At 40.5% G+C, this 23,820-nt stretch overlaps 2 protein-coding genes and 1 long non-coding RNA gene across 5 annotated transcripts; 2 read left to right on the top strand and 1 right to left on the bottom strand.

Moving 5' to 3' along the window:
• Positions 1-27: 27 nt before the first annotated feature.
• Positions 28-4,213, top strand: LOC113014746 (peptidyl-prolyl cis-trans isomerase FKBP14-like). The gene is made up of 4 exons (XM_026156462.2): positions 28-375; positions 2,833-2,984; positions 3,460-3,587; positions 3,755-4,213. The coding sequence occupies exons 1-4, from the start codon at positions 179-181 to the stop codon at positions 3,911-3,913; spliced, it is 636 nt and encodes a 211-aa protein (XP_026012247.1). The 5' UTR covers positions 28-178; the 3' UTR covers positions 3,914-4,213.
• On the bottom strand, positions 3,915-17,670 carry wipf3 (WAS/WASL interacting protein family member 3). 3 transcript variants are annotated; one of them, XM_026156459.2, is made up of 9 exons: positions 16,739-17,670; positions 13,918-16,268; positions 11,732-11,829; positions 11,240-11,381; positions 9,261-9,422; positions 8,423-9,145; positions 5,465-5,599; positions 5,217-5,321; positions 3,915-5,116 (listed from the first exon to the last, which is right to left on the bottom strand). In XM_026156459.2, exons 3-9 carry the CDS (start codon positions 11,810-11,812, stop codon positions 5,076-5,078), a joined length of 1,389 nt encoding a protein of 462 aa, XP_026012244.2. In that variant the 5' UTR covers positions 11,813-11,829; positions 13,918-16,268; positions 16,739-17,670; the 3' UTR covers positions 3,915-5,075. The 3 variants fall into 3 exon arrangements, with proteins under 3 accessions (XP_026012244.2, XP_026012246.2, XP_026012245.2); XM_026156461.2 differs by having other exon boundaries at positions 5,220-5,321; XM_026156460.2 differs by having other exon boundaries at positions 13,942-16,268.
• On the top strand, positions 17,249-22,346 carry LOC145423736 (uncharacterized). Its single transcript, XR_013904772.1, has 2 exons — positions 17,249-17,391; positions 21,672-22,346. It is a non-coding gene; the product is annotated as an uncharacterized LOC145423736 (long non-coding RNA).
• The last annotated feature ends 1,474 nt before the right edge of the window (positions 22,347-23,820 follow it).

Below are 23,820 nucleotides of genomic sequence, written 5' to 3'. Positions count from 1 at the left end.
TTGTCTGTGGGTGGGGCTGCCGAAAAACGATCAGCCAATCAGAGGAAAACTTCCTGCAGCGACTTGTCTCTGCCACGTAGAGGAACAGCTGCACGTTTTCATGCCGCAGCAAGTCTGTTAGAAACTTTTTAGCTCTTTGTTCAACAGGCTGTTTCTTCTGAAAGCTGACTGTGTCAGCATGCTGCTGGTTGTGCTGAGCTGGCTCTGCTCCTTCATGCTGGTGTCCGTCAGCAGCGGGGGGAAGCTGCCCGAAGCTGAAGTGACGATAGAAGTTCTGCACAGACCTTTCCTCTGTCACCGAAAGTCCAAGTATGGAGACATTCTGCTGGTGCATCATGACGGATACTTTGAGAATGGCACCATGTTTTTCTCCAGGTTTGTTTCATGGCTAACGCGAGGCTTATAACGCTCAAATATGATGATGCAACTCTGTCAAGGAAGCAATGAAGGAGCTGGCTGAAGGAGAGATGCAGTGACGTCACCCTGGTTTCATAAACAGCTTTTATAGATTTAAAACTCTCGAATGTCGATGTTAGCATTTATCTGCAAGGGATACAAAGTTAAATGTTATGTCAAACATGAGGCCCGTGGGCCAAAATAGGCCGGGCAAAGACTCCAATCTGGTCCACTGAACACATAGCTGTAAAACTTTTAACTACTGCCAAAGACTTCCCCCAGGGCCATTCATACCACACCAAAGTTATTAAGTAATAGATTAGCAGAATTTCCTTATCATGTAGAAAAACTGAGTCATACTATTAAAAATTGCTTCTTTTCCTTATACTAAGACATGTGAACGATTCAATGTGTAGTTTAACTTCTTTACACAGACAGAAAGGGGAGTTTCACTGGTGGGCTGGACCAGTGAAGTGGCCTGTATGTGGCCCACGATGTAAAATGAGTTTGACGTCCCTGCTTTAGTGCAAGAGTGTCAAACATTAGGTCCATGGCCAAAAATGGGCCCAGCCAAGACTCCAGTGCGAGCTTTGGAAAATGTGATTAGGATCAATTTTGGACTTTTAACTGTATTTTAAGTTTTAGAGTAAAGACCTCCCCCATGGACAGTTGTATTACACCAAATTAACAGTTTAAAAATAAAATTAAATAATAATAATGTAAATTAATAATATTATTGTAAAGTAGATTTTCTGTGAACTAACAAATTCTTCTGTTTTATAATTACAGGACTGTCTGGGCAATGAGCTAGCAGAACATTTTTTTATAATTGTACACATTTCTTTCTTACAATTAATGCCCAAAGAGTCGTGGCAACAGATGTTTTTCATTTACTAGAGAAATATATAACAATATATATCGGATGACGATATAAAAAAGTATGTTTCATTTTACGCTATCGTTTGTTTCGTGGTGTCGCAAAATAAACTGTTTACGGCAATATTTTTTCATTGTTTTGATGATCACTGTAGTGGCTATATTAATTTCTTCAAGTTCTCTCTTTCTCTTATATTTTATATAACCACACTACAGACGGACAAGTGCCTGTTTTTATGCGTTGTGGTTAGCAACAACGACGGTAAAACCATCGCGTGTCCGCTTGTTTATGTTCCACATAAACCTTTCACAATAAAGCTTAAGATCCTGTTGAGACTTTTCAAAATAAACTGAATAACGTGAAAGAGCAGATTATTAACGGATGAGAATTAAAAAGGAGCCGCCAGGTGCTAAAAAATAAACCTTAGACTCAAATAAATACTCACAAAGAAAACGGCGGCCTTTACAACTTATGTCTAAAAATGTATAGTTTCATGCATCGGTTAAAACACTTGACTCCGGGTAAAGGACGCGCAGCTGGAAACACTTCCCGCAAGACGAGCTGCCCGAGATTCACAGAATTTACAGAAATTGTTACATTTTTGTGATTTATATCGTTATCGGGACGATAGAACTCTTATATCGGGATATGAGATTTTGGTCATATCGCACAGCCCTACCTCTCGTGCATCCAATGCTGACAACAAGCAGCTTTAGTCTTCAGATTGGCTGGACCTCACAAATGTAAGGTTTTGACACTGGGTGGGTGGAAAAATAATATCCCTCTTCTTGAATTAATGAAAAATACTTTATTTATCCCATAAATAATAACATCGACTGCCAGATGACTCTCTGCCAGACAGATATTTTTTTTATGATGCAATAATACAGCTATTTTCTCTTGCTTTAGACTCAGGTGGTAAAAGTGACTCAGGAACACAGACACAAGGCTAACACAGGTCTTCAGAACCTCGCACTGATGCCATCAGGGTCTGCGTCCTTGCTGTAGTGTGTAGTTTCTCCAGCTGTCTTCTAACCAGGCCAGAAGACAAACAAGCAGGGGTGGTTCCTCAGATGTGGGGTGGATGTGGTTTTAATGAAGAATAAGTGGAGAACTCATTGAAGGTGATGAGGGTGTTTACTGAAGGAGGAGGCTGCAGAATGCCCTTCATGCTGCACTCTCCTCAGTTCCTTTTCTCCAGACATGAAGGCGTCTTTTTTTTTTTTTTAACAAGCAGTTCTTTCGGGTCACTGGTGATCAAGGTTTATTGTTCTTAAAGCAGCATACAGTTCCAGCTGGAAAGATAGTGTTCACTTGATATCTTCTGAGATGGAGCTTGTCGATTTGTTAATGTTCTCTCAGTGGGGTTGGCTAGGTCCACAGTCTTTGAAATCACATAGAGCCTGCAGTAGAAAAACTGTCTGATTGGAGCATTCATATCAGCAGGAATCATTATAACTCTGAGAAAAGCATCATAATTTCCTTGACCTTTGATGACACCTCAGACCTTCTCTACATCTCAACTTTTCACTCTTTCGACACCTGTGTTTGTTGACCAGTCGAGTCAGCGGTGACAAGCAGCCAATCTGGTTCACTCTGGGCATCAGAGAAGCAATCAAAGGCTGGGATAAAGGCCTGCAAAACATGTGCTCAGGAGAGAAGAGAAAACTGGTCATACCTCCAGAACTGGCCTATGGGAAGGAAGGAAAAGGTACAGAAGCTTCATCCATATCTAAGAAGTTTCACTGCATGTTTTATGACACGGTCTTCTTGGTGTCTCCAATTCTCACAGTGTGACATTATTATGCACGCATCTTATTATACTTGTCTTTCTTGTTCTTTTTAATTGCTTTCTAGGAATGAATTCATTCAATGTCTCTGAATGAAGGTTTCATTCAGTGACATTAGTCCACTTATTCTCTACGTGGAGCATGTGAACAATACTGTGCTTTTTTTGTCCGGTAAGCACAAACCACTTTAACCCATAACATCTGTCTCTTCTGTTTCTAACTAACCTTTCTAATGCCAACAGATTCACAGCAATAGATTTGCTTTTTATTCCTTTTTACCATCTGTGTTCTTCAACGGAAGAAAACTTCCTGGATGCTTACTGGAAGTTTTGGCAATATTCAATTTCAGTTTGAACTGACATCTCTGCCCATTACCCTCCTGTTCTCTGTATTCAGGTAAGATTCCACCTGAAAGCACGCTTACCTTTATCATCGAGGTGCTACAGATCAGAAATGGACCTAGGTCACATGAGTCCTTTCAGGAAATGGACCTCAACGATGACTGGAAGCTCTCCAAGCATGAGGTGAAGATAACCATTGAAAACACATATGAAGTTACATGGATCGGTTACATATCCCATGTCACTCTAGACTTTACTTTCTGTACAAAGAGGAAAAAGTGTGATTTCTAATTCATTTTATTATGTTTGTACTTAAGTCCCAGTCATCCTGTTCTTTTCATGTCTGCCAGGTGAAAGAGTATCTAAGGAAGGAGTTTGAGCGTCACGGCTACCCTCCCAACGACACTCTACACGAGAACATGGCGGAGGATATCTTTGCCAAAGAGGATGAGAACAAGGACGGTTTTATATCCTCTAGAGAGTTCACTTACAAACACGATGAACTGTGAAGTCCCATGAAGCGCTGGTTTGTGTTTCGTGGTGGAAATCCTTGTCAGAGACTCTTTGAGGTTATTTTTGTCTGTTTCAGTTTTACAGAAGCTTTAAGTCTGTGTTGCGTGACGCTGTGTGTGGTTAAGTTTAGTTGCAGATTGTTTTTTTAATTTTGTGATTTGTTTATGAAAATCCTTTTTGGGACCAAAGTTAGATATTTTCACAAGTCTAAATATCTGTGTGAAAACTGTCGTGAAATATCAGGTTAATGTTTTTTGCTCTTTTTTATAAATGTAAATAAATTTTGGGCAAACTTGGGAAGACTGAATTAATGTTGTGACACAATGAAGAATAACTCAAAACCACAGGAGAACTTTACCTGTTGTTTTAATGGGGTTTTTGAGATAACACACACATGTTTACAGCCCTGTTTGTGCAGCTTTGGGATTGTTTGAATGGATCAAGAGCCTCAACTCAAAAAAGGACCACTGTTTAAGGCAGATACATTTATTAGTTGTTGTTTTTTTTTTAAGTAAAGTATCTGTGTAAACTTTTTAGTTGCTTTGGTTTATTTGTTGGTGACAGATCAAACCAACAGGTGGCACTGTCCTCCCATGTGTTAGTGTTGGTTAATACATGAGGGGCAAGAAAATGGTACACCTAGTTACCCAATTGCCGCCACCAAGGCAAGAGCTGAGACTGAGGTATGTTTGCTTGTCTTTAGCAACGTAGTCACAAAAACTGCCTGCTTGAAAGCAAATTTTACAACTACAAGTGCACAGAGATGATGGTTAACATATTACAAACTGTCAAGAGTCATGTTAGCGATAATTAATGGAAGACCCTGTTCTTCTAGCCTGTGTGTAGAGTCTGAATGGAGCTTATGAGCACAAGCAGGGCGAGTGCTTCTCCTCTCACGCACACAAAACATTCTGTACTTGAAAAGGTCAGAGGTCACATAGTCAGAATAAGACGGGTCCTTGTTTTGATGCTTTGAAAATGCACAACCACACGCACACACACAAATGCACCAAACACAACAACACACACACACAAAGCCTCTATCCATGCAAGTCCATGGCAGTAATGTCAGTTTAACTGTGAGGACTCGTAAGAAGGAGAAGGAATACTGAGATTTGTCCTTTTTTTTGTTGCGTGTCACGGTGCTGAGATCATGACTCATCGGAGGTGTGTCCTGATCCCTGGTGGTTTGGGGTTCACTGTAAAAGAACAAGGAGGAAGAAAAACAGAGCTCAGCAGATGAGACTACAGTGCTGAGAAAAGAAAAGCTGAGGAGTAGTAACTTTGCTTTGTGGCTACCACTGTTTTCTTTGCTGGGGTAGATCCGTGGGAAAGGCTTGAATTCATCGGGTGGGGGTAAGTCTTCTACAGGGTGGAACTGGAACTTTGATTCAAAGTCATCCGCTGGAGTAAAGAAGATGCAGATTAGAAGTTTCTACCCTTTTAAAAAAAAAAACAATGTCCTTCTGCTGAGCAGCAAAAAGTAACTTTCAAAGTTTACATAAAAGTTATACATTTGAACAATAAAAATCCTTTTAAAATCTTACCTAAGCTCTGAAGATGTCCATTCCTGAGACTGGATGGGGGCATGGGAGGAGGTGGAGGAGGAGGAATGCGGGTGGACAACTCTGTGGTGGGGGAACGGGCGGGGGGAGCAGGAGGAGGAGCCAGTCGACCCACACCTGTTAATAAGTGGGCATCAGAAGAAAAAGAACATTTAAAATAAAAACAAAAAATATACATTTTATGGAATTTTGATTCAGCCTGGATGACCTCTGATTTCCTGCTTCTAAATATAGAAACTAAGGTTATTGTACTTTGCCGTATAAATCTTAGAAATATAATGTTGAACCGGATGCTTACTCTGAATGGCATTATCTTGGCCTCCAGTAACACTGTGAGGAATCTTGGATTTGTTTTTGACCAGGATATGTCCTTCATTGCGCGTATTAAACAAATACGTAGGACTGCTTAGTTCCATTTATAAAATATCTCTAGAATTAAAAATATCCTGTCTCAGAGTGATGCTGAAAAACTAGTTAATGCATTTAAAACTTCTAGGCTGGACTACTGTAATTCATTATTATCAGGCTGTCCTAAAACTCCCTGAAAAGCCTCCAGCTGAACAAGAGTATTGAAAGCAACAAGAAAGTGAGAGTATATTTCTCCTATACTGGTTTCTCTTTACTGGCTCCCCTGTTACACCCAGAATCAGATTTAAAATCATTCTCCTCACATACAAGGTCTCGAATAATCAGGCCCCATCATATCTTAAATCTCGTCTGAAGACTCACCCTTTCAGTTTGGCTTTTAAACCCAGTATAGAATGGTAATTTCATTTGGATTTCATTGCCTTTTTATATTGTTACTGTTATTTCAACTTGTATTTTATTTTTAGCATTTATGTTTTTATTGTTTTAGTTCTGTTCAGCACTTTGGTCAGTGCTCACTGTTTTTAAAGCGCTTTTTAAATAAAGTTGGCTTGGCTTAAAGACCTCATAATACCGTATCACCCCAACAGAGCACTTCACTCTCAGACTGCGGGCTTACTTGTGGTTTGTTTGGTATTTAAAAGTCGAATGGGAGCGGAAGAGCCTTCAGCTTTCAGACCCTTCGTCTGTGGAACCAGCTTTCAGTTTGGATTCAGGAGACAGACACCCTCTCTACTTTTAAGATTAGGCTTAGAACTTTCCTTTTTGATAAAGCTTTTAGGGCTGGATCAGCAGTCTTAACACCTGTTTTTCTTTCCACTCACAATGTGTTTATACACCCCTCTGCATGTAATCATTAGTTATCATTAATCTCTGGCTCTCTTCCACACCATGTCTTTGTAACGTCCTCCTCCCCTCACTCCCAACTACTCACGGCAGATGGCTGTCCCTCCCTGAGCCTGGTTCTGCCAGAAGTTTCTTCCTTTTGAAAGTGAGTTTTTCCTTCCCACTGTTGCCAGTTGTTCATAAGGGCTCATCTAATTATTGAGATTGTCTCTGTTTTCTCTGTATTATTGTATTGCTCTTTACCTTACAATGTAAAATGCCTGAAGGGAACTGTTGTTGGGATTTGGCGCTATATAAATAAAACTGAATTTAACTGAATTAAATTGCTTTTGAGAAGCTTCGAGTCTGGCCTGTAGACACTGGAGAGGAATAGAGAAAACACTGTGGAAGGATAGACTTCAGAACCTAATCAGCACACCAGCTGTGATATACACTCATTTTTCTGCACAAAGATAAACCGGGTGTCACCAATTTTCCTATTTTCATTTTATGCTGGTTAACTGCCTATAAATGCTTAAGGTTGGTTTTTTACAAGATAAAAACATCTTAAAGTATAACATTGTGTAACAGAGCTTCTTCAGCTAGTAAATATCAACTTTCTACTCTACACTGTGGCATCTATGTATGGGATCAATCATGTAAATGTTCTCAAAAAAGGCTAATAATACTATAATAGGTCTATCTCACCCTGTCAGAACTGTTACCATCAGGTAGACAGTACTGAACAAGTAAAACAAGCAGAAACAGACTGAATAACAGCTTTTATCCCAGTTCTATACAGGCATTAGATGCTGCAATGGCCACATGTGTTTTGTGCAAGAAGGGGTTGTGAGAATGGAGGAAGGCTGCTTTTGACTTTTGTATTTACTTTTATCTCTTATACAGTTTTATGTCGTTTTTATGATGTGAGTGATCTTTGCACTGTTGAGATTGAGGCTAATTATGCTGTACTTGTTGCATGTAATAGTGGCAATAAAGATATTCTAATCTACATGGATGGGTTTAAACCTGTCTTCTTTCTTATGGCAAAAAGGGCTTGACTCCTCTGGTACAAAAAGATACCAGATTCTATTGAACTTTGACCCTCTCCAAAAAATGACGCCACTACTTACCTGATTTATCTCAGTAGACACTTCCTAATGAGTTAATTACCTTAACCATTATGTAATCCACATTTAGAGTAAAGTATGGCTAGGTATGATTTAGGATAAGATATTATCCCTTGGTCTCTCAGTCAGGTCCTCCACCTCAAACATCATGTCCAGTTTTAAAAAGCACATAGCAATGGTGAAACTGCTCTTGAAGCTTGGGGCTTCACAACAACCCTTCGCTAACCAGTCGGTGAGGTCACAGTAGCTACTTCCATCTTTTACAACTATTATTGGGAACTTTCTTAGGCCACACCCTTAGCTGAACTTGTTTTCTGATCTCTAAAACATTGCTTCAGCGCAATCGTTTTCTTTCAGATTTTCTTTTAATTTTCCTTCTTTTTATATCATCACCATTAATATATCGAGTCAGCTCCATTTACATGACTGAATCATTTCTCGCATAAAGACAGAATTCAAAAGATTTTCCAAAGGCATGAAGCAGTGGTTTAAACTTTTTATCTTTCATACAGACTTTATCCGTTTCAATTATGGAAAAAACATGTAACAGGCAACAGGTTTATATTTATAAACACAAGTGGCATTAAAGAAGCATTTTTACATCCTGTTGTCCACCTACCTGCACTCCTGGGTATAGCTGGTGGCCGTCGCGTGGGAGCGTTGCAAGGGTATGAGGGAGGCAGAGAGCGCATTGCTGGGGAAGGCACTGGAGCCACTTTGGGTGGTGGTGGAGGTAGGGTAGACGGGCAGCTTGGAGTAATGGAAGGTGGCAGAGAGGGAGGCGGAGGTGGGGGAGGCGGTCCCAGGGGGCTGTCCCGAAGAACAGGGAACCTTGAAGTTTCAGAGTAGACTGCAGATGAAGGCGGAGAGTAGAAGTACCCCGAAGAATGGTCCCCTGGGATAGTTGACAGAGGCTGGACAGTTGGAGGCGGTGGTGGAGGAGGAGGAGCAGGAGGAGGAGAGGGCTGGGAGACAGATGAGTGTTGCGAGTGCTGGATGGGGAGCCACATGGGCTTGGTAGTCTGGGATGGAGGTGGAGGTGGAGGGCAGGAGGGGAGAGGGGGAGGCTTGTTACCTGGCCGGTCCTGGAAGGCCTGAGGCGGGGGAGGTGGGGGAGGAGCAGAGGGAGGGGCAGGTGGAAGGGGAGTGGAAGGAGGGAAAGGTGGCGGGTGCATGCTGCTGTGAGAGGGGGAGGGAGGAGCAGAGGCCGAGGGGGCGAGTAGGCGGTGGACGGAGGTTTGGATCTCCGCTTTCCTGTCGGGTTCAGGGAAGCTGCTGGAGTCGGCCGATGAAGGAGGGTTCCACAGAGGCTTCAGAGAGACTGATGAGCTCGATCGAGACACTTAAACAGAACAAACACACCCAAGAGGAGCCATTTGAAAGGGAAAAAATGTTATTGTGACTACTGACAAATCATAAATATATCTATGAGCAAGAATATGACATTTTGCACCAACCTCTGGTTTTGCCTGCTAGGTCTCTTTGTCCTGTAGGCCTGAGAGTGGGGAACCCTCCAGCAAATAGCCCACTCAATGATGGCCCCACGGGTGCCATGCCACCCGATGAGGCCTGAGAAGTGCCAGCATTTCCAGATAAATCTCCTGTGCTAGCCTTGGAATCTGGGGAACGCCATGTGCACATGTTAGTAATGAAATAACAGCAGTGCAAAGGCATGAAAGCTTAATAAATCATGTGGTCAATCACAATATTTGGTCTAATATCATTATAAATGTATTCACTACATAACATTGTATATCTTATAAGCTCATGAGTTTTGTCCCAACAAGAGCTTGTTTTTAGTGCTGGAAAAAACCTAATGAAGCTAACATCAAAAACTCAAACATGTGCAACTTTCACACCACCACACTTACCTAACCTCCCAATATTATTAGCCCCCTGAGAAAATGACCACTGCTGTGCAATGATGTGCTTTAACTTTGTAATGCTCAAAGCTTTTAAAAATCAAGTTAAAACTGAAGCTTCCAATTTACATAAATTGGAAGCTTCAGTGAGGGGCTGAGCTGTCGCTTGATTAAAGCATCATGCCAAAATCAAAAACAAATCAGTTTAGACTTAAGAAAGAATTGCTGATGCTTACAAAACAGGAGATGAATATACAAAGTTATCACCACCATTCCCAGTGTCAAGAAGTCCAGTGAGTGCTATGTATCGTTAAAAACTTCAAAGAGAGCCGCACAGTACAGAACAAGTCTGGCAGAGGTAAGAAGCAAAAGATCTCAAAGAATCTGATACTGATGAATGACTGTATTCAGAAACTGTCAGACTGTCTCACGGAAGATATTCACTAGAACCCTGCACAGGAATAGAGTCTGAGGTTACAGAACAAGAAAAACTCAACTTTTGCAAAAGAAACACCTTCAGGCCAGACTGGAGTAGGCCAAGTACAATCTGGAGAAAGATTTTGTAAACTGGAAACATGTCCTTTAGTCAGATGAGATTAAACCAGAGCTCTGCTTACTCTGCTTAAGTTTGGAGAAAGAAGGGAGAGACGTACAACCCAAGAACAGGGTTCCCAAAGTGAAACACTGCGGTGTGGGTATTATGTTGTCGGGACCCTTCAGTGCATCTAGGAATCTCGCCAAGGTGGAAGGAATCATGAAGAAATAAGAATGTGTGAAGATCTTGTAGAAAACCTCAAGCAGTCAGTAGCAAACCTGGAAGAACCTCCAGAAGACCAAAGTCAACATTACTGACTGACTTGAAATCTACTGATAATATGTGGGTTGAACTGAAGACCCTGGTAGTTTTTCTTTTTGTAAAACTATTTTTTGTGCAAAGTCAAATAAGATAAGCATCCAAAAAATAAAACTACAATGTTTAGAAAAGCTATGTTAAAATCCCTTGCTCTGTTTAAAATGACTTGGAAATTAAAAATTTCAGAGGGTCCTAATGATCTTGTCTTCATCTATACACATAAAGGAATTAGTTACTGATTACTTTTTTCAAGTAACTTGACCAACACTGCACACAGCACGCACGCATATCTGTTTCACAGTCTTTAGTGATATTGCACAGGGTGTGTTGAGTGGTGACAGTGCACAGTGTTTTTGCCTTTTCTATTGTGTCAGTGTATATAATACCATCTGTCTGTTCTTCCTGCGTCTTAATCAGCTATAGGGCATTCCTTCCTGAAGCGTGCACTGGCCTTGTGAGTTCAAATATAGCACAAAGACACCAAACATCCCCCAGTCTTCTCCCCTTCTTTGTCCTTCACTTTAATATGTCGAGTGTTTCACGAGAACACATCACACTGGCATATTTCAAACTACAGACACACACTATATGAAGCACCCATTCACCTACGAGAGTGGCTGAGTGGGCGCTACTGTGATGTAAGGATGTAACATTTAGAGAAAACAAACTGAGTGTGTCTGTATATGTGCAGGCTATAGGATGGTCATGTTGTGGGACCTACTATTGACGACGGGGGCGCTGCGGTCGTTGACCTGCGTGACTTTCTTGAGCTTGGTTCCTTTCTGGATGTCTGCCAGCAGGGCATTCCTTCCACCACCTCCTCCTCCTCCGCTAAACTGGACCTTGGGAGGATCTAATGGACACTGAAGAAAAACAGAACAAAAAAGAAGTAAGAGTGGAGAGGATCACTTTTTTGTTTATGCAGACAGACGTTACTGCTGTATCCAGAATCTACTGAGCCATGTCTTTGCCCTGTTCGCTGGCTGCAGCAGCTCATTTAACAAGAGAACACTATGAGCCTGCTGGGGTAACGTAACACTCTTTTGCCACTGACAGCCTGCTGTCTGGGTTGTGTGTGTCTAAGTCAGTGTGTGTGTGTGTGTATACTAGCTCAATTAATAATGCAAATGAGCTCCAGATGGTCGATGATCAGCAAGAAGAACACAATGAGTGTTTGCAATTGCATAAGAGAGTTGCTGGAAGAATCTTATACCTGTGGCAGGGCAGCACTGGGTGGCGGTGGGGGTGGCGGGGCTGCTGGTGGAGGCGGAGGGGGAGGTGGGGGAACCGGCATGCCTCGGCCTCAAATACCTGGAGAAGACAAAGCGCACTCTATTGCAGGAAACCCTGTATGCAGTGCTTCGAGGTTTTTTATTTGCTCCGCGTCAGAAGAAGCTACTGTGTACTGGGTGCATTCGATGACCTGTCACCCTCTTCCCCTGAACAGGAAGAGCTTTCACCACCATACAGCACAAAACAGGAAACAGCAAAGCGCTCCATCCTCTCCAGAGAAATCTGACACATCTCCTCCTTTTCCCACAATGCCCCATGGCAGATTACTTCAGGCTAGAACAATGGAGAGTGTTGTGTGAACAGTAATGGACCCCTACCCTTTATTCGAGTCAGTGTCCAAAGGCATTTACTGCAGTAACTGTATGGAACTTCATGGAAAAGAAATTAAGGAAAGTCCAGAGGAAACAACAACAGTGTCCCAACACACTGTTCTATTCTTTTATGTTTCAGGTTGTACTGAGTGTAACTGTGCAAAGAAAGCTTTTAAGAGCTACTGGTTCAGTAATCAAAGCCCCGCTAAATGTCCACTACAACAGCGTTCCAGGAAACAGCTTGCGTACAGAGTCATGTCACATGTTTCAGCTTCTACAGCTAGTAAATGGTCCACAGTGACAGTCGCTGACATGTCCACCCACCATCTTGACATCATGCATTTTTGATAAGCTGTCTTCCTCGGCTGACCGGCTGAAAACAGCCTGAGGTTTGTGCACAAACCTCAGGCTGTGGAATTTGCACATTCTCCTCTTTAGCAATTTAATAAAGCACACAACAGAACCTGTTTTTGTTGAACACATCTCTCTTGTCGTCTGGGGGAAGAGAACTAAGCACAATTACTCAAGTACACTATTTCAGTCCAAATTTAAACTTGTGTACTTTATTTGATGGTTTTATTCAGTTACAAGTTCCCCTACACTTTCAATACATTGATCTTCAAATGGGGTAATTAATTTTTGGATTGGTTTGGGAACATTTGCTTACTTCTTATTCCATTTAAAGCCTTGTTGTATTAGACAGGAGAAGCTGGAAACACAACTGTTTTCCGACATCAGGATAGTTTCACTTGTTGGAAATAGTTTTCAAACATGTAAACATATGATGACATCATAATATGGTTCTTTATTGTGGATTAAACAACTAAGCAGCACAGAAAGTATATTGAAATTACCTGAACTGTTAAGCTTTAGTGCCATAAAATGCTTAAGTTATCCAAAGACAAGAGATATTAAAAGCACTGTCAATAAACATAAGTGCACAATAAGTGCTTTTAATTAAGTAATTTTATGGCTAGCAAATACCTTTACTTGAATATGTTTTTGTAATGGAAGTAACGGATCTGAATCATGCTACTGGTATTCTGTCTGTGTGCAGTTCATGCTTTCCCTCTTTGCAAGTGGCAGGCTGTCCTCCGTTGCTATTTCTATCTTCATAACTGTGTCAAGCAGCCTCAGTGACACTGCCAGTTTAGCTCTCTAAAGGGGGGAAGCTGGACACCGGTCAGCTGAGGTCTTCCAGAACAGGTGGGGAAGTAAGTGAGGTGAGTACACCTCTCACAGCAGTTGTTGCTTTTCTTTGTACCTCAAGTATGAGCTTAATCTTCCCCAGAAAGAAGATCTGATATGACAGCTGCTGCAGCCAAAAAAAAGATGGATCACACTTTTTATTTTCTAGTAATTTATTTCCATATTTTATAATCGTTACAAAAATCCCAACCAATTTGTGATACGTCTTCACAAAGAATGGCTGATTTTGCAAACCCAGCCCAAGAATAACAGCCAGGATTAGCACAACACAGTGGTTTTAAGTAATGTCCATGTATGTTTTATTTATTTATATTTTTATATTATTCATTCATTAATTTATTATTATTATTATTCATTCATTATTGCCCATTTTTGTAATGCAAAATGTATCTGAAAGGACATTTAAAAAAGGGTGGGTACACTTGATGCTCCATGCCTGTGCAGGGAGCTCGAATAAATCCAATTCATCTGCTATAAACATTTCTATTTGGACCTGCATTTTTAAACATTTCATTACAAACTTCTGTGAGAATAAAAACATTAAACCGTTACATGCAAAAGTGCACTCGTTAAGAAATCGCCCTACCTTCAGAAAATGTCAGAACTTCACCTGTTTGCAGAGAGAACTTCAGTGTGGTCCGTTAGCGCAGTGCCCTCTGCATAGCGGGACACTTGTGAGAAAGTTTCCAGGTTATATTTACGTAGTCAAATGAGGACACTTCGTATCACACGCCTGGGTTGTGGTGCTCTTGCAGATATCTTAAAAAGTTCCACAAACTTTATTTTGCTTAATTTTTGAGTTTATAGCGGAGACGCTGACGACACTGCAGCACAACAGCCCTGGCTGTTTTCGGTTTATTCTCTTGGGAGCGCAGCGTCGGGGGCGCACAGAGTAAAGCCACACCTCACTGCTCCACAGTCAACGACACAGAGACACACAGAGAGAGAGAGAGAGAAACAGGATCAGTGTCGTTGGCTTCGTCCGTGCTGAAGGAGCCAAAAGACTTTCCCTCTTATTGTGTTACACCAGTGGAAGGAGACAAGCATTGTGTATCCACGACTGTGGGTTCTGACTGCGCGGTAAAGACGTCTGAAGTAAATTCTTTGCCCCCTACAAAACTACAGTTTGTTTTTTCTAAGTATATCTTCCTCCTGTTCATTGCAGTTTGTTGCTGTATGACAGTCTACTGGCGGTACATTATTGCCCCTTGTGTTGAAGATATGGTATTACAAGTCGGTCTTATTCATTTGTGCACGCACAACTTCACACTTACACGTTTAACTGTTGCACTTTAGCAGCTATGAGACAGCCGACAATAAATATGGTGTCATTGTAAAAAGTATATCAATTATAACCTTTGACATGCACTGTGCACACACACAGATACACACCTTAAACAGTGACAGAAGAATGCCGCGACACTGGCATACTCCTCCTTTTAACTACCTGTGACTCACACCTGGGCTTAACATCTACTACCTGCTTTATTTAATTAGCTGTAATTCCTTGTGAGTGCTTTTTTTAGACATTGTGATGAGAACACACAAGGTTGTCACTCTCAACACAGCTGCCAAATTTACTGACATGTTTTTAGGTGGGGTGTTTTTTGCTTTACTCCATCTTCAGATTTTCTTATTTCCTTATTTGGTGTTATTGTTGTTGTTATTGATGGGCTTTGCTGTGTTAAAGTTGTTTTTAATGGGGACGAAGAAGCAAACTTTGCACTGCGTGGGTTAATCCATCAACAAATGGGGATTTGTGAAGCACACAGACACACACCAATCAGCTGTAGCAGATGTCAGATTTATTTCTCATATTTTGCCTTCATGTAAAACTATTCAGAGGCCATCCAAAAGCAGAGAAGTCTTAAAAAGAAATTAACATCACTTCCTTGTCCTCATTTCATCTGCCTGGATATTTCAGCAGTGATGGCTTTGCTAAAGGTTTTGTGCAATATGTCAATTTGAATCCTTCATTGAAGTATTTTATGCATTTTGCTGACAAGTTTTGTGCATCTGATTAAGCACTGCTAACAAACCATTTTTTTCTCTCTCTGTTTTCTTCACACACACACACACATAAAGGAACCATTTACACCTTCATAAACACCTTTATAGCCCTTATAAAAAGCACTGTAAAATTATTGTTACACATATCCTTCATTATTAGGTTTATATTATTAGATATTATTTTCTATTAATCTTATTACAGAAAAAATGTAAACATTTTATGAGCAGTTCCTTCCTGAAACACATATGGAGCACTGAAAGGAGAAAGGGCATTCCTGTTTTCTAAGTGTAATATTGCTGACACTGTTTTTTTGGCTTTCTGGCAAAGTGCATCAACAAATGTCTAAAATCATCCTTTTTTTCCAGTATTGGGCTAAAACTTGAATGCTCATCGTCTTCATTATCACCAACATATAAAAAAAGAAGAAAAAAAAGAAAAATCAGCAGAATTCCTGGCATGCTTCATGAGAGTGAAACATCTTCATAGACCTTGATTTCTTCTTCTCCTCCGTCTTCAAGCATCTCTGTAAAGCAGTCTTTGATCGCCCAGCTTTTTACTCCTTGCTGTCACCGTGCGTCCTCTCTCCCAGACGTCACGTTCTCTTTCTCTTTCTGCTCTATTGGAATAGTTGTACGGATCTTCTTCTTTTCTTTGAATCGGCCTGAGCGCGATATATTCATGTTCCTGCGACAAGTCTGCTCATTGAAGACCGAGTCCAGTCGGGAGTCGTCGAAGGTTTCATCGCTGAGCAGGCTGGAGCTGTTGTTGGACACCGGCTGGGAGGCCTTGGAGGCTGCAGGAGAGGATTTTGCCCAAGGGTCAAAGTTCACATCAAAGGCTTGATCCTTGGGGGCCTTTTTCTTTGGCAGGAATGCCTTCCACCATGGGGTCCTCTCTGTCATCTTTGACTAAAGGGATGCAGTGACCTGTAAAGAGGAACGCAACCCATCAATAATTTTTAAGATTTTATCATCTTTTACAGTATTTGTCCTTTAATATAATCCAATTTGAGGGGCCAGTTTGTCATTCTTTTATCATATATATATATATATATATATATATATATATATATATATATATATATATATATATATATATATATATATAGTTGGTTTAGTATTCATGCTGTTCTACAGCCTTATGTCCACTCATAATTACTACAAGTGTAATTTCTGTTTTAATGTCTTAAATTACACTTTACCTAAATGTTTGCCTATCTACATATATTTTAGATGAGTGAGAGGTGTCTTGCCAACTAATCCTATGAATAACCAGTGTAACCATATTTAGCGTCGCTGTAAAACTGGTTTAATGAGTCTGAGAGTAGAAGTGCAAACCCAAACCGAGATTCACAGGCGATCAATACGCAAAAAGGACTCAGAAACACTTATCCTACCTGTGTTGCAAGAGGTGGCGTGGACAGTTAAAACGACCCTAATAAAAGTGTCAGCGTCGGGCTTTTAATCGTGACGAGCTATCTATAAACAACAATCGGTGTCCTCTTCTTTACTGGCGCAACACCTGGAACAGCAGTGACAACAGTCCTTCAAAGGTTCGTAGACGTATCCATCTTACGCACGAGCCAAGTACTCTGTCTCCTTAAACTTCCCAGCAACAAAACCTTTTCTTTCTTTTATGTTGCTCTTATCAAACAACTCCGCTCTACTCCTCAGCAGTTCTTGATAAAAGAAAACAAATGAAGTGACAGACTAATAAGGAGCGGCTTACACTTAACCAGCAGGTTTCCGCCTCCGAAACTTTGATGAAGAAACACCTGTCCTCCATCCTGATTGGATTGGACCCTTTGCGCTTGTCACGTGAACACGGTTCAGGTGAATACATTGGGATGGTAGGCGGGGCGTGTCGTTGCACGGCAACACGACCCACGGGATCGTACAGCCTCCTCAGTAACAAAAAAAAAAAAGAAAAAAAGAAGAAGATTCCTTTGTCAAAGCGGCCCAACCCTAAGCCAGAGAGCCAAATTACGTTTCAGTGTTTGGACGTCCTGTTTTTTAGGCTCTCGCCTGTCGTGCAAAGGAGAAGAATGAGGTAGTGAAACGTTTATTCAACGAGTTAATAGCGCAATTAATACCCGTCGTGGCTGGATTGCTGCTCGGTAGCGTTCAGTTCAACCGCATGGATTTAAATTATAGCCTGAGTTAAAAATCATTACATTTCAGGTGTCTATTGACGTCATTTTACTGCTCTAAACGTGCGCTAGTGCTGCTGTAAATTCAAATTTAATGGGAACAGTTTGGCTCTCCGCCAGATTCATTCAGTTTCATCCACCGAGGCACTCTCATGTGTTCCTTCCGGGTACATTTGCTTGTCCCTGCATTGTAGTTTGTCTCTGGAGTCTGTCACTAAGGCTCAATGTGTTATAATGTTACAGTTTTATTACTATTTCATTATTATTATTCATTAGAGGCTCAGCCTTTGACTTCACCTGTTATATACATGTATACATACATACACACGCACACACACACACATACATACATACATACATACATATATATATATATATATATATATATATATATATATATATATATATATATATATAAGTTTAAATAAATTGAACCCTGTTTGATGATGTTTCAGATCATCAAACAAATTTAAATATTAGAAAAAGATAAGAGGTAAACATAAAATGCAGTTTCCAACTGAAAGTGTTTGTTATTAAGGGGGCAAAAAATTCCAACCTACATCACCCTTTAAAAAGAAGTGATTGTCCCCTAACCCTAATAACTGGTTGGACCACCCTTAGCAGCAACAACTGCAATCAAGCATTTGCAATAGCTCGCTTCGAGTCTTTTACAGTACTGTGGAGGACTTTTGGCCCATTCTTCTTTGCAGAATTGTTGTAGCAACATTGGAGGGTTTTTGAGCATGAACCGCCGTTTTGTTTTGGATCGCTGTCCTGCTGCAGAACCCAAATGCGCTTCAGCTTGAGGTCACAAACAGATGTCTGGACATTCTCTTTCAGGATGTTTTGGTAGACAGCAGAATTCATGGTTCCAGTTACAAAATCAAGTCTTGCTGGTCCTAAGGCAGCAAAACAGCCCCAGAAGATCACACTACCACATTTTGATGTTGGTGTGATGTTCCTTTTCTGAAATGCTGTGTTACTTTTACGCCAGATGCAACAGGACTTAAACTGTCCAAATAGTTCAACCTTGTATCGTCAGAATATTTTCCCAGGGTATTTTCTTGGAAGTCATCAAGATGTTTTCTAGCAAAACTGAGATGAACCTTTGTGTTCCTTTTGCTCAGCAGTGGTTAATCGTCTTGGAACTGGGGCCATTTTAGCCCAGTCTCTTTCTTATGGTGGAGTCATGAACGCTTACCTTAACTGAGGCAATTAGGGCCTGCAATTTTTGCACTCATGACTGTGCACAGGTGCCCCGTCCAGCACATATCAGCAGAATGCAAGATGCAAGCTAGGACACTCAAGTGCCTGGGATAGTATACGGGAAGATCTGTGAGGCTAAGACTAGAAGTCTTTCAAGTCCCGATGGGATGAGGACAGCAGTCCTGTCCTGTGGGACTTTGAATTTAAGACTGACAAGGAGGTCCTGGCCAAGAAGCAGAAGACATTAGATGTGATAGATGAAGTACCACAGGCTGGAATAACAACTGGAGCAAAAGTGAAAGGTAAAGTCCAAAGTGGCTGATACGCAGATAGGTAGGCAGATACATAAATGTAAATTCAATGATTTTATTTTTCTATTTTATTTTCAGTATGAACACCAAGATCCAATTTGCCTTTTAACCCTTGCTAATTAGGGAAATTGCATCACCTCTTTGCTGCGCTTATGAAAGCAGTTTCTCTGACCATGGAATCCCACAATGGTTTCTGTGTGGCTTGCTGTCAACAGGGAATACCCAGTCTGAGCTGAGAAACACAGAAACAGAGATAGAAAGAATATCAGGGAATCCTTTCTATCTCCCTCCTCCGAAACACAGGTGAAAGTTGTTGCTATGGCAACGGGAAACTGTTTGCAGTTCCTCTTTGTCTCTCTCTTTCTGTTTCAGTCAGTGTCCTGCATAACTGGGAGACTCCCTCTCCTCCTCTCCCGTCTGGGCCGAAACTCTCTAGAGTTATTTCCTCTTTCCGGTGCGAACAGAAAGCTGGTTGTGTTTGTACTTTGTTGTTCCTGTGCTCAAACAGAGGTAACCGTGAATCCTTATCCGACCATCATTTATGCATTTTCACCCAAGTAAACAATACCATTTTTTACAGTACAATTTTTTTTTGCAACCTTGCACGTAAACATTTTTGTCTTAAATAAACTGATTGATAATGAACTGGCCTTTAAAACAGAAACACGATGCCTTCAAGTGTCATGTTTTGGCATTCCACTTGCTTTCGTGAAGCCATTTCTCACATTTGTGAAGCTGTTTTTTTGCCATTTTTGCCATGTGTGCCATATTTCAACTTAGAACTGCATCACATTATGCTATTATATTATATCTTCTCCCAGTCTTTTCTTCCAGCTTTCTCTCCTATATCGCTTCATCTGTTCTCCTCTCCCCTAATGCTGCAAGCAGCCTTGCTGAGAGTTGATATTTAACTTCAGCCCCACCAGATAAAGAAAGCACCCATGCAGTTATTTTGAGAGGAAGATCTACAAAATAAAGATTAGCTTCCAATCCCAAGAACACTGAACTGATTATTCAGGGTGAAAATACAGAGGAAGAGCATTTGTCCCTTGAAACAGTAAAGCATGTGGAGAATGTGAGTAGAAAACTTGAAGTTGCAACACACTGAAACAATGACCTTTATTGCAGGTGTTCCCTCCATTTGTATCTGTTTCTGTGTGGTTTGACTGTGTGCCATTAGAAACATAATAAATCAACACTTTTTTCTCACAGCCACACAGTCACAAGTATGCAGCAGCCATGCAGAGGAAATGAACACTTTTAGTCACTTTAGGGAGGTAATGTTTTAAAATACAAATAATTATTATATATTTGTGCTCTGTCAGGTATAAAAAATCATTTTTAAATGACTTTGAATGGAATTTAATCTAGTAAATGTGTACACTTGGGACTTGAATTTGAGTGCTCTTTTACTTTTTCCACTGGCAGGAAGTCATATATTGTCAGCAACATAGTATAACGTCCTAAACCTATATATAGATGTCATGACTCTTTAGTAGGTTATGACAGATTAAGACACAATGAGTTTACCATTAGGTTACAAGCCCATAAATAAACATTGACTCACATGCACACACAGTTCGACTTACGTGTGCCCATCTGCGCTCGTGTTTCCATACGCGATGACGTTGGTGCGTTTGCATCACACCTTATGCGTATGAGTGAAATTTGATAAACCTGAAAATCTTTTTTGAGTACTGAACAACTGGTTGAACCAAGGTGTGCTAGCCATGGGAAAGAGAGCAGGAAGGCAGCCAGTTAGACTGGTAGAGTCAGATAGAGAAAAAAAAAAGAAAAAGCAGCAGAGGAAGTGAGAGGTTACTGTATCTAAGGATAGTAATGATGTAAACAGAGGTCTGTCTGCAGACAACATGAACCCCTCTGAGCCCTAAAACCACAGGCCACCTCAGTGACAAATTCTGAATCACAGCCTAAAGACTATAGAGGTGAAATACCACTAAGAACTGGACCAACAAAAATAGTAACAGTTGTTTGTTACTTTGGGTGGAGTTTGGATTTGCATTGTATCTTTTTAATTAAACAGTTTGCATTCCTGGGATGTTTTCAGTCAATGTTTTTGGAACTATGAGTAAAGCAGCGAGAAACTCACCATAGCTTCACCTGTGATTGCTGACGTTATGAGAACGTCCAAGAATGCAGAAAGGAATCCAACAGCTCTCGGCCAATTTTCTTTCTATTTAATGTGTTTCTTTTCGTGAATGCAGATACACGCACATGAACCTAGAACTGCACCTACCCATGGTAACTTTGCACTGGCTTTGAAATGGTTGACCTTAATGTACAACACTGCTACATGTCAGATCTTAAAATTGCCTAATTCCAGTTGCCTTTATCTTTAGATCTTTCCATTATTTTTCTGATGATACAATACCTCCTGGCAATGGCTAAACAATCCTGAGATTCATAAATAGCACCAGAGAGTAATCAACAGACCACAATGTATTCTCTCTAAGGTGTTAGTAAAGGTATAAAATGTCACACAATGTTTTCAAACTGCAGTTATTATAACCGATTGTGCAGCCATTAATTCACTGAAGGACAGGCAGTAATGCAATGCACTTGCATTTATACAGTGCTTTAATCTCTTACTCACCACTCAAAGACTTTAGACTACAAGTCATATGTTTTTCACTTTCATACAGTGCTTTATCTACCTCGCATCCATGGCCAGTTTTGAATTGCCAATCAACTGAACGTGTCCAGGACTGTGGGAGCAAGCCAGGAAACCCACGCAGGGACAACATGCAAACTTCGAACCAGGAAACTGCTTGGTGCCAGGCAGCATTGCTAACCAATGACAAAACCAGCATTCGGTTGAATTTCTGCCTGATCTACATTATTGTACAAAAGTCTTGAACCAACCAGCATTATCTCTGCTGTGTGGAGTGTGGTCATGTTGGAATCCATTACAATGTGGCTTATATCTGCCAAGGTCTTTACATTTTATTTACTGATTTTTTTGGTGGAAAATTATAATGGAAAGCCTTATAACTTGCAACGTATGATTCATACAAGGGTGGTGTGTCTGTGTCAAGCTGTAGAAAGTAACATAGGATTTCACGTAGGATGGTATTTAAAATACTGTGTCACAGTTGACCTCTGACCTGTCGCTCAGAGTCAAATTGAGCGATTTTAAATAACAATTGGTTTTCAGACTGACAGGAACAGGTTCACACGGGATCATTTTTGAGTACAGTTGATTAATTTTATTACGACTTTGTTATGTAAATTATAGTAAAATGTCCTAACTGTTTAAATTCATAACAATTTGAATACAAATACAATGTATCTGAATAAGTATTTTTTTGGAAAACAAACTGCCAGAAACTTCTTTAACTTGATACATATCACTGTCAAGTGTGTTTAAATGAGTTTCAGCAGGGCAAATAACAAAAGGCTGCACTTTGCACTTGTTTTTACTGCACTACAAACGTGTTTGTTAAGCCACTTAACACTGACCTTTGAACCATTTAAGCATAAAAAGGCACCTAACTCAAGCGATGAATCAGTGTTATGTCTACAGCTTAGCAAAGAACCAGTTTTAAAATGTAACTTCGGGCACTTTGTTATGAGCAGCCTGTAACAAAAACACAGAGTTTGTTTCAGTTTTTTTAGTCAAATCTATGAACAACGCCAAAGAAAACACAGTTTGACAGGCATAAAATTCTGTTTTTGCAACAACAAAGTGATTCCCAAAGAGCTATTAGCTAAAAACTGGGCATAACACCACATGCTGTGTACTGTGTCTTTGGAAAATGCCAGGAAACTGGACAAGTTCAGGCAGAAAAAGAAGTGGCCGGCCTAAAAAAACTATGTACAGCAGATGAACAGTATCTGAAAGTCATGTCCATAAGAAAGAGGAATAAAACCAGCCAAAATCTAACACAGGACCTGAGAGATCCATCTGACCCTGCAGTTGATCCATCTACTGTTCACTGAAACCTCTTTAAAAAAAATGGCCTCAGTGGAAGGGTGGATCTCATGAAGCTATTCTTAATGAAGGGAAATGGGAAGAAGAGACTGTCAAATTACACAGTATTCGACTGAAAATCAGTATCAACAGGTGTTATGGAATGATGGATCCAAATCAAATTATTTGTTACAAATCATCATCAATAAGTAGAGGGAAAGAAATGACACCAAGAAATGAGGGGTGGCTGAAGACTTTTGTACTGTATTATACAATCCTTTATCCTCCACATCAAAAAATGTGAAAGCAGTTGTGAAAAAAGCAAAAAGCATGTGGCTGTATTAGTGAAATCATTAAGAAACATTAAACAAACATGAAGGAGACTTTAAAAGAAGGAGCAAGCTGTGTGTCCTGGTCCCAGGCTTTCTAAGTTTTGGGCCTGTTTTGAGTTTTCTTTATCCTGGTATTTTTGATTATCTGTGGCCTAAGGGTTAGTCTTTTATGTTCTGGTTTCATACTTTCTTTAAGTATTATTTATTGGTTTCAGTGTGTTACAGGAATCCCTGGTTATTCCTGCCTAAATGTGTTTCTGTCTCTTGTCTGTGTTTGTTTACCTTTCTGTCTTTGTGTCATGTCTGCCTTTCTTTTCTTGTATTCTGTTCCTTCCTTCTTTTTTTGGGGTTTGTCTCCACTAAGCCTCGTGCCGAGTTTTACTTCCTCCGATGTCAATATGTTAGTGATCCCCAGCTGTGTTCCCACCTGTTTCCCATCCTCTTGTTATCCTGTGTTTGTATATATTTGCCTTGCCCTTGCTTTTTGTCTCATCCTCCTGCCTTGTTGTGTCTTCCCTTGCAGTAATCCTCTTCCATGAAGAGTTGTAG

This window comes from Astatotilapia calliptera, chromosome 22, assembly GCF_964374335.1.
Source record: "Astatotilapia calliptera chromosome 22, fAstCal68.1, whole genome shotgun sequence".
NCBI classification, from domain to species: domain Eukaryota; kingdom Metazoa; phylum Chordata; class Actinopteri; order Cichliformes; family Cichlidae; genus Astatotilapia; species Astatotilapia calliptera.
This window is presented reverse-complemented; position numbering and strand designations above follow the sequence as displayed.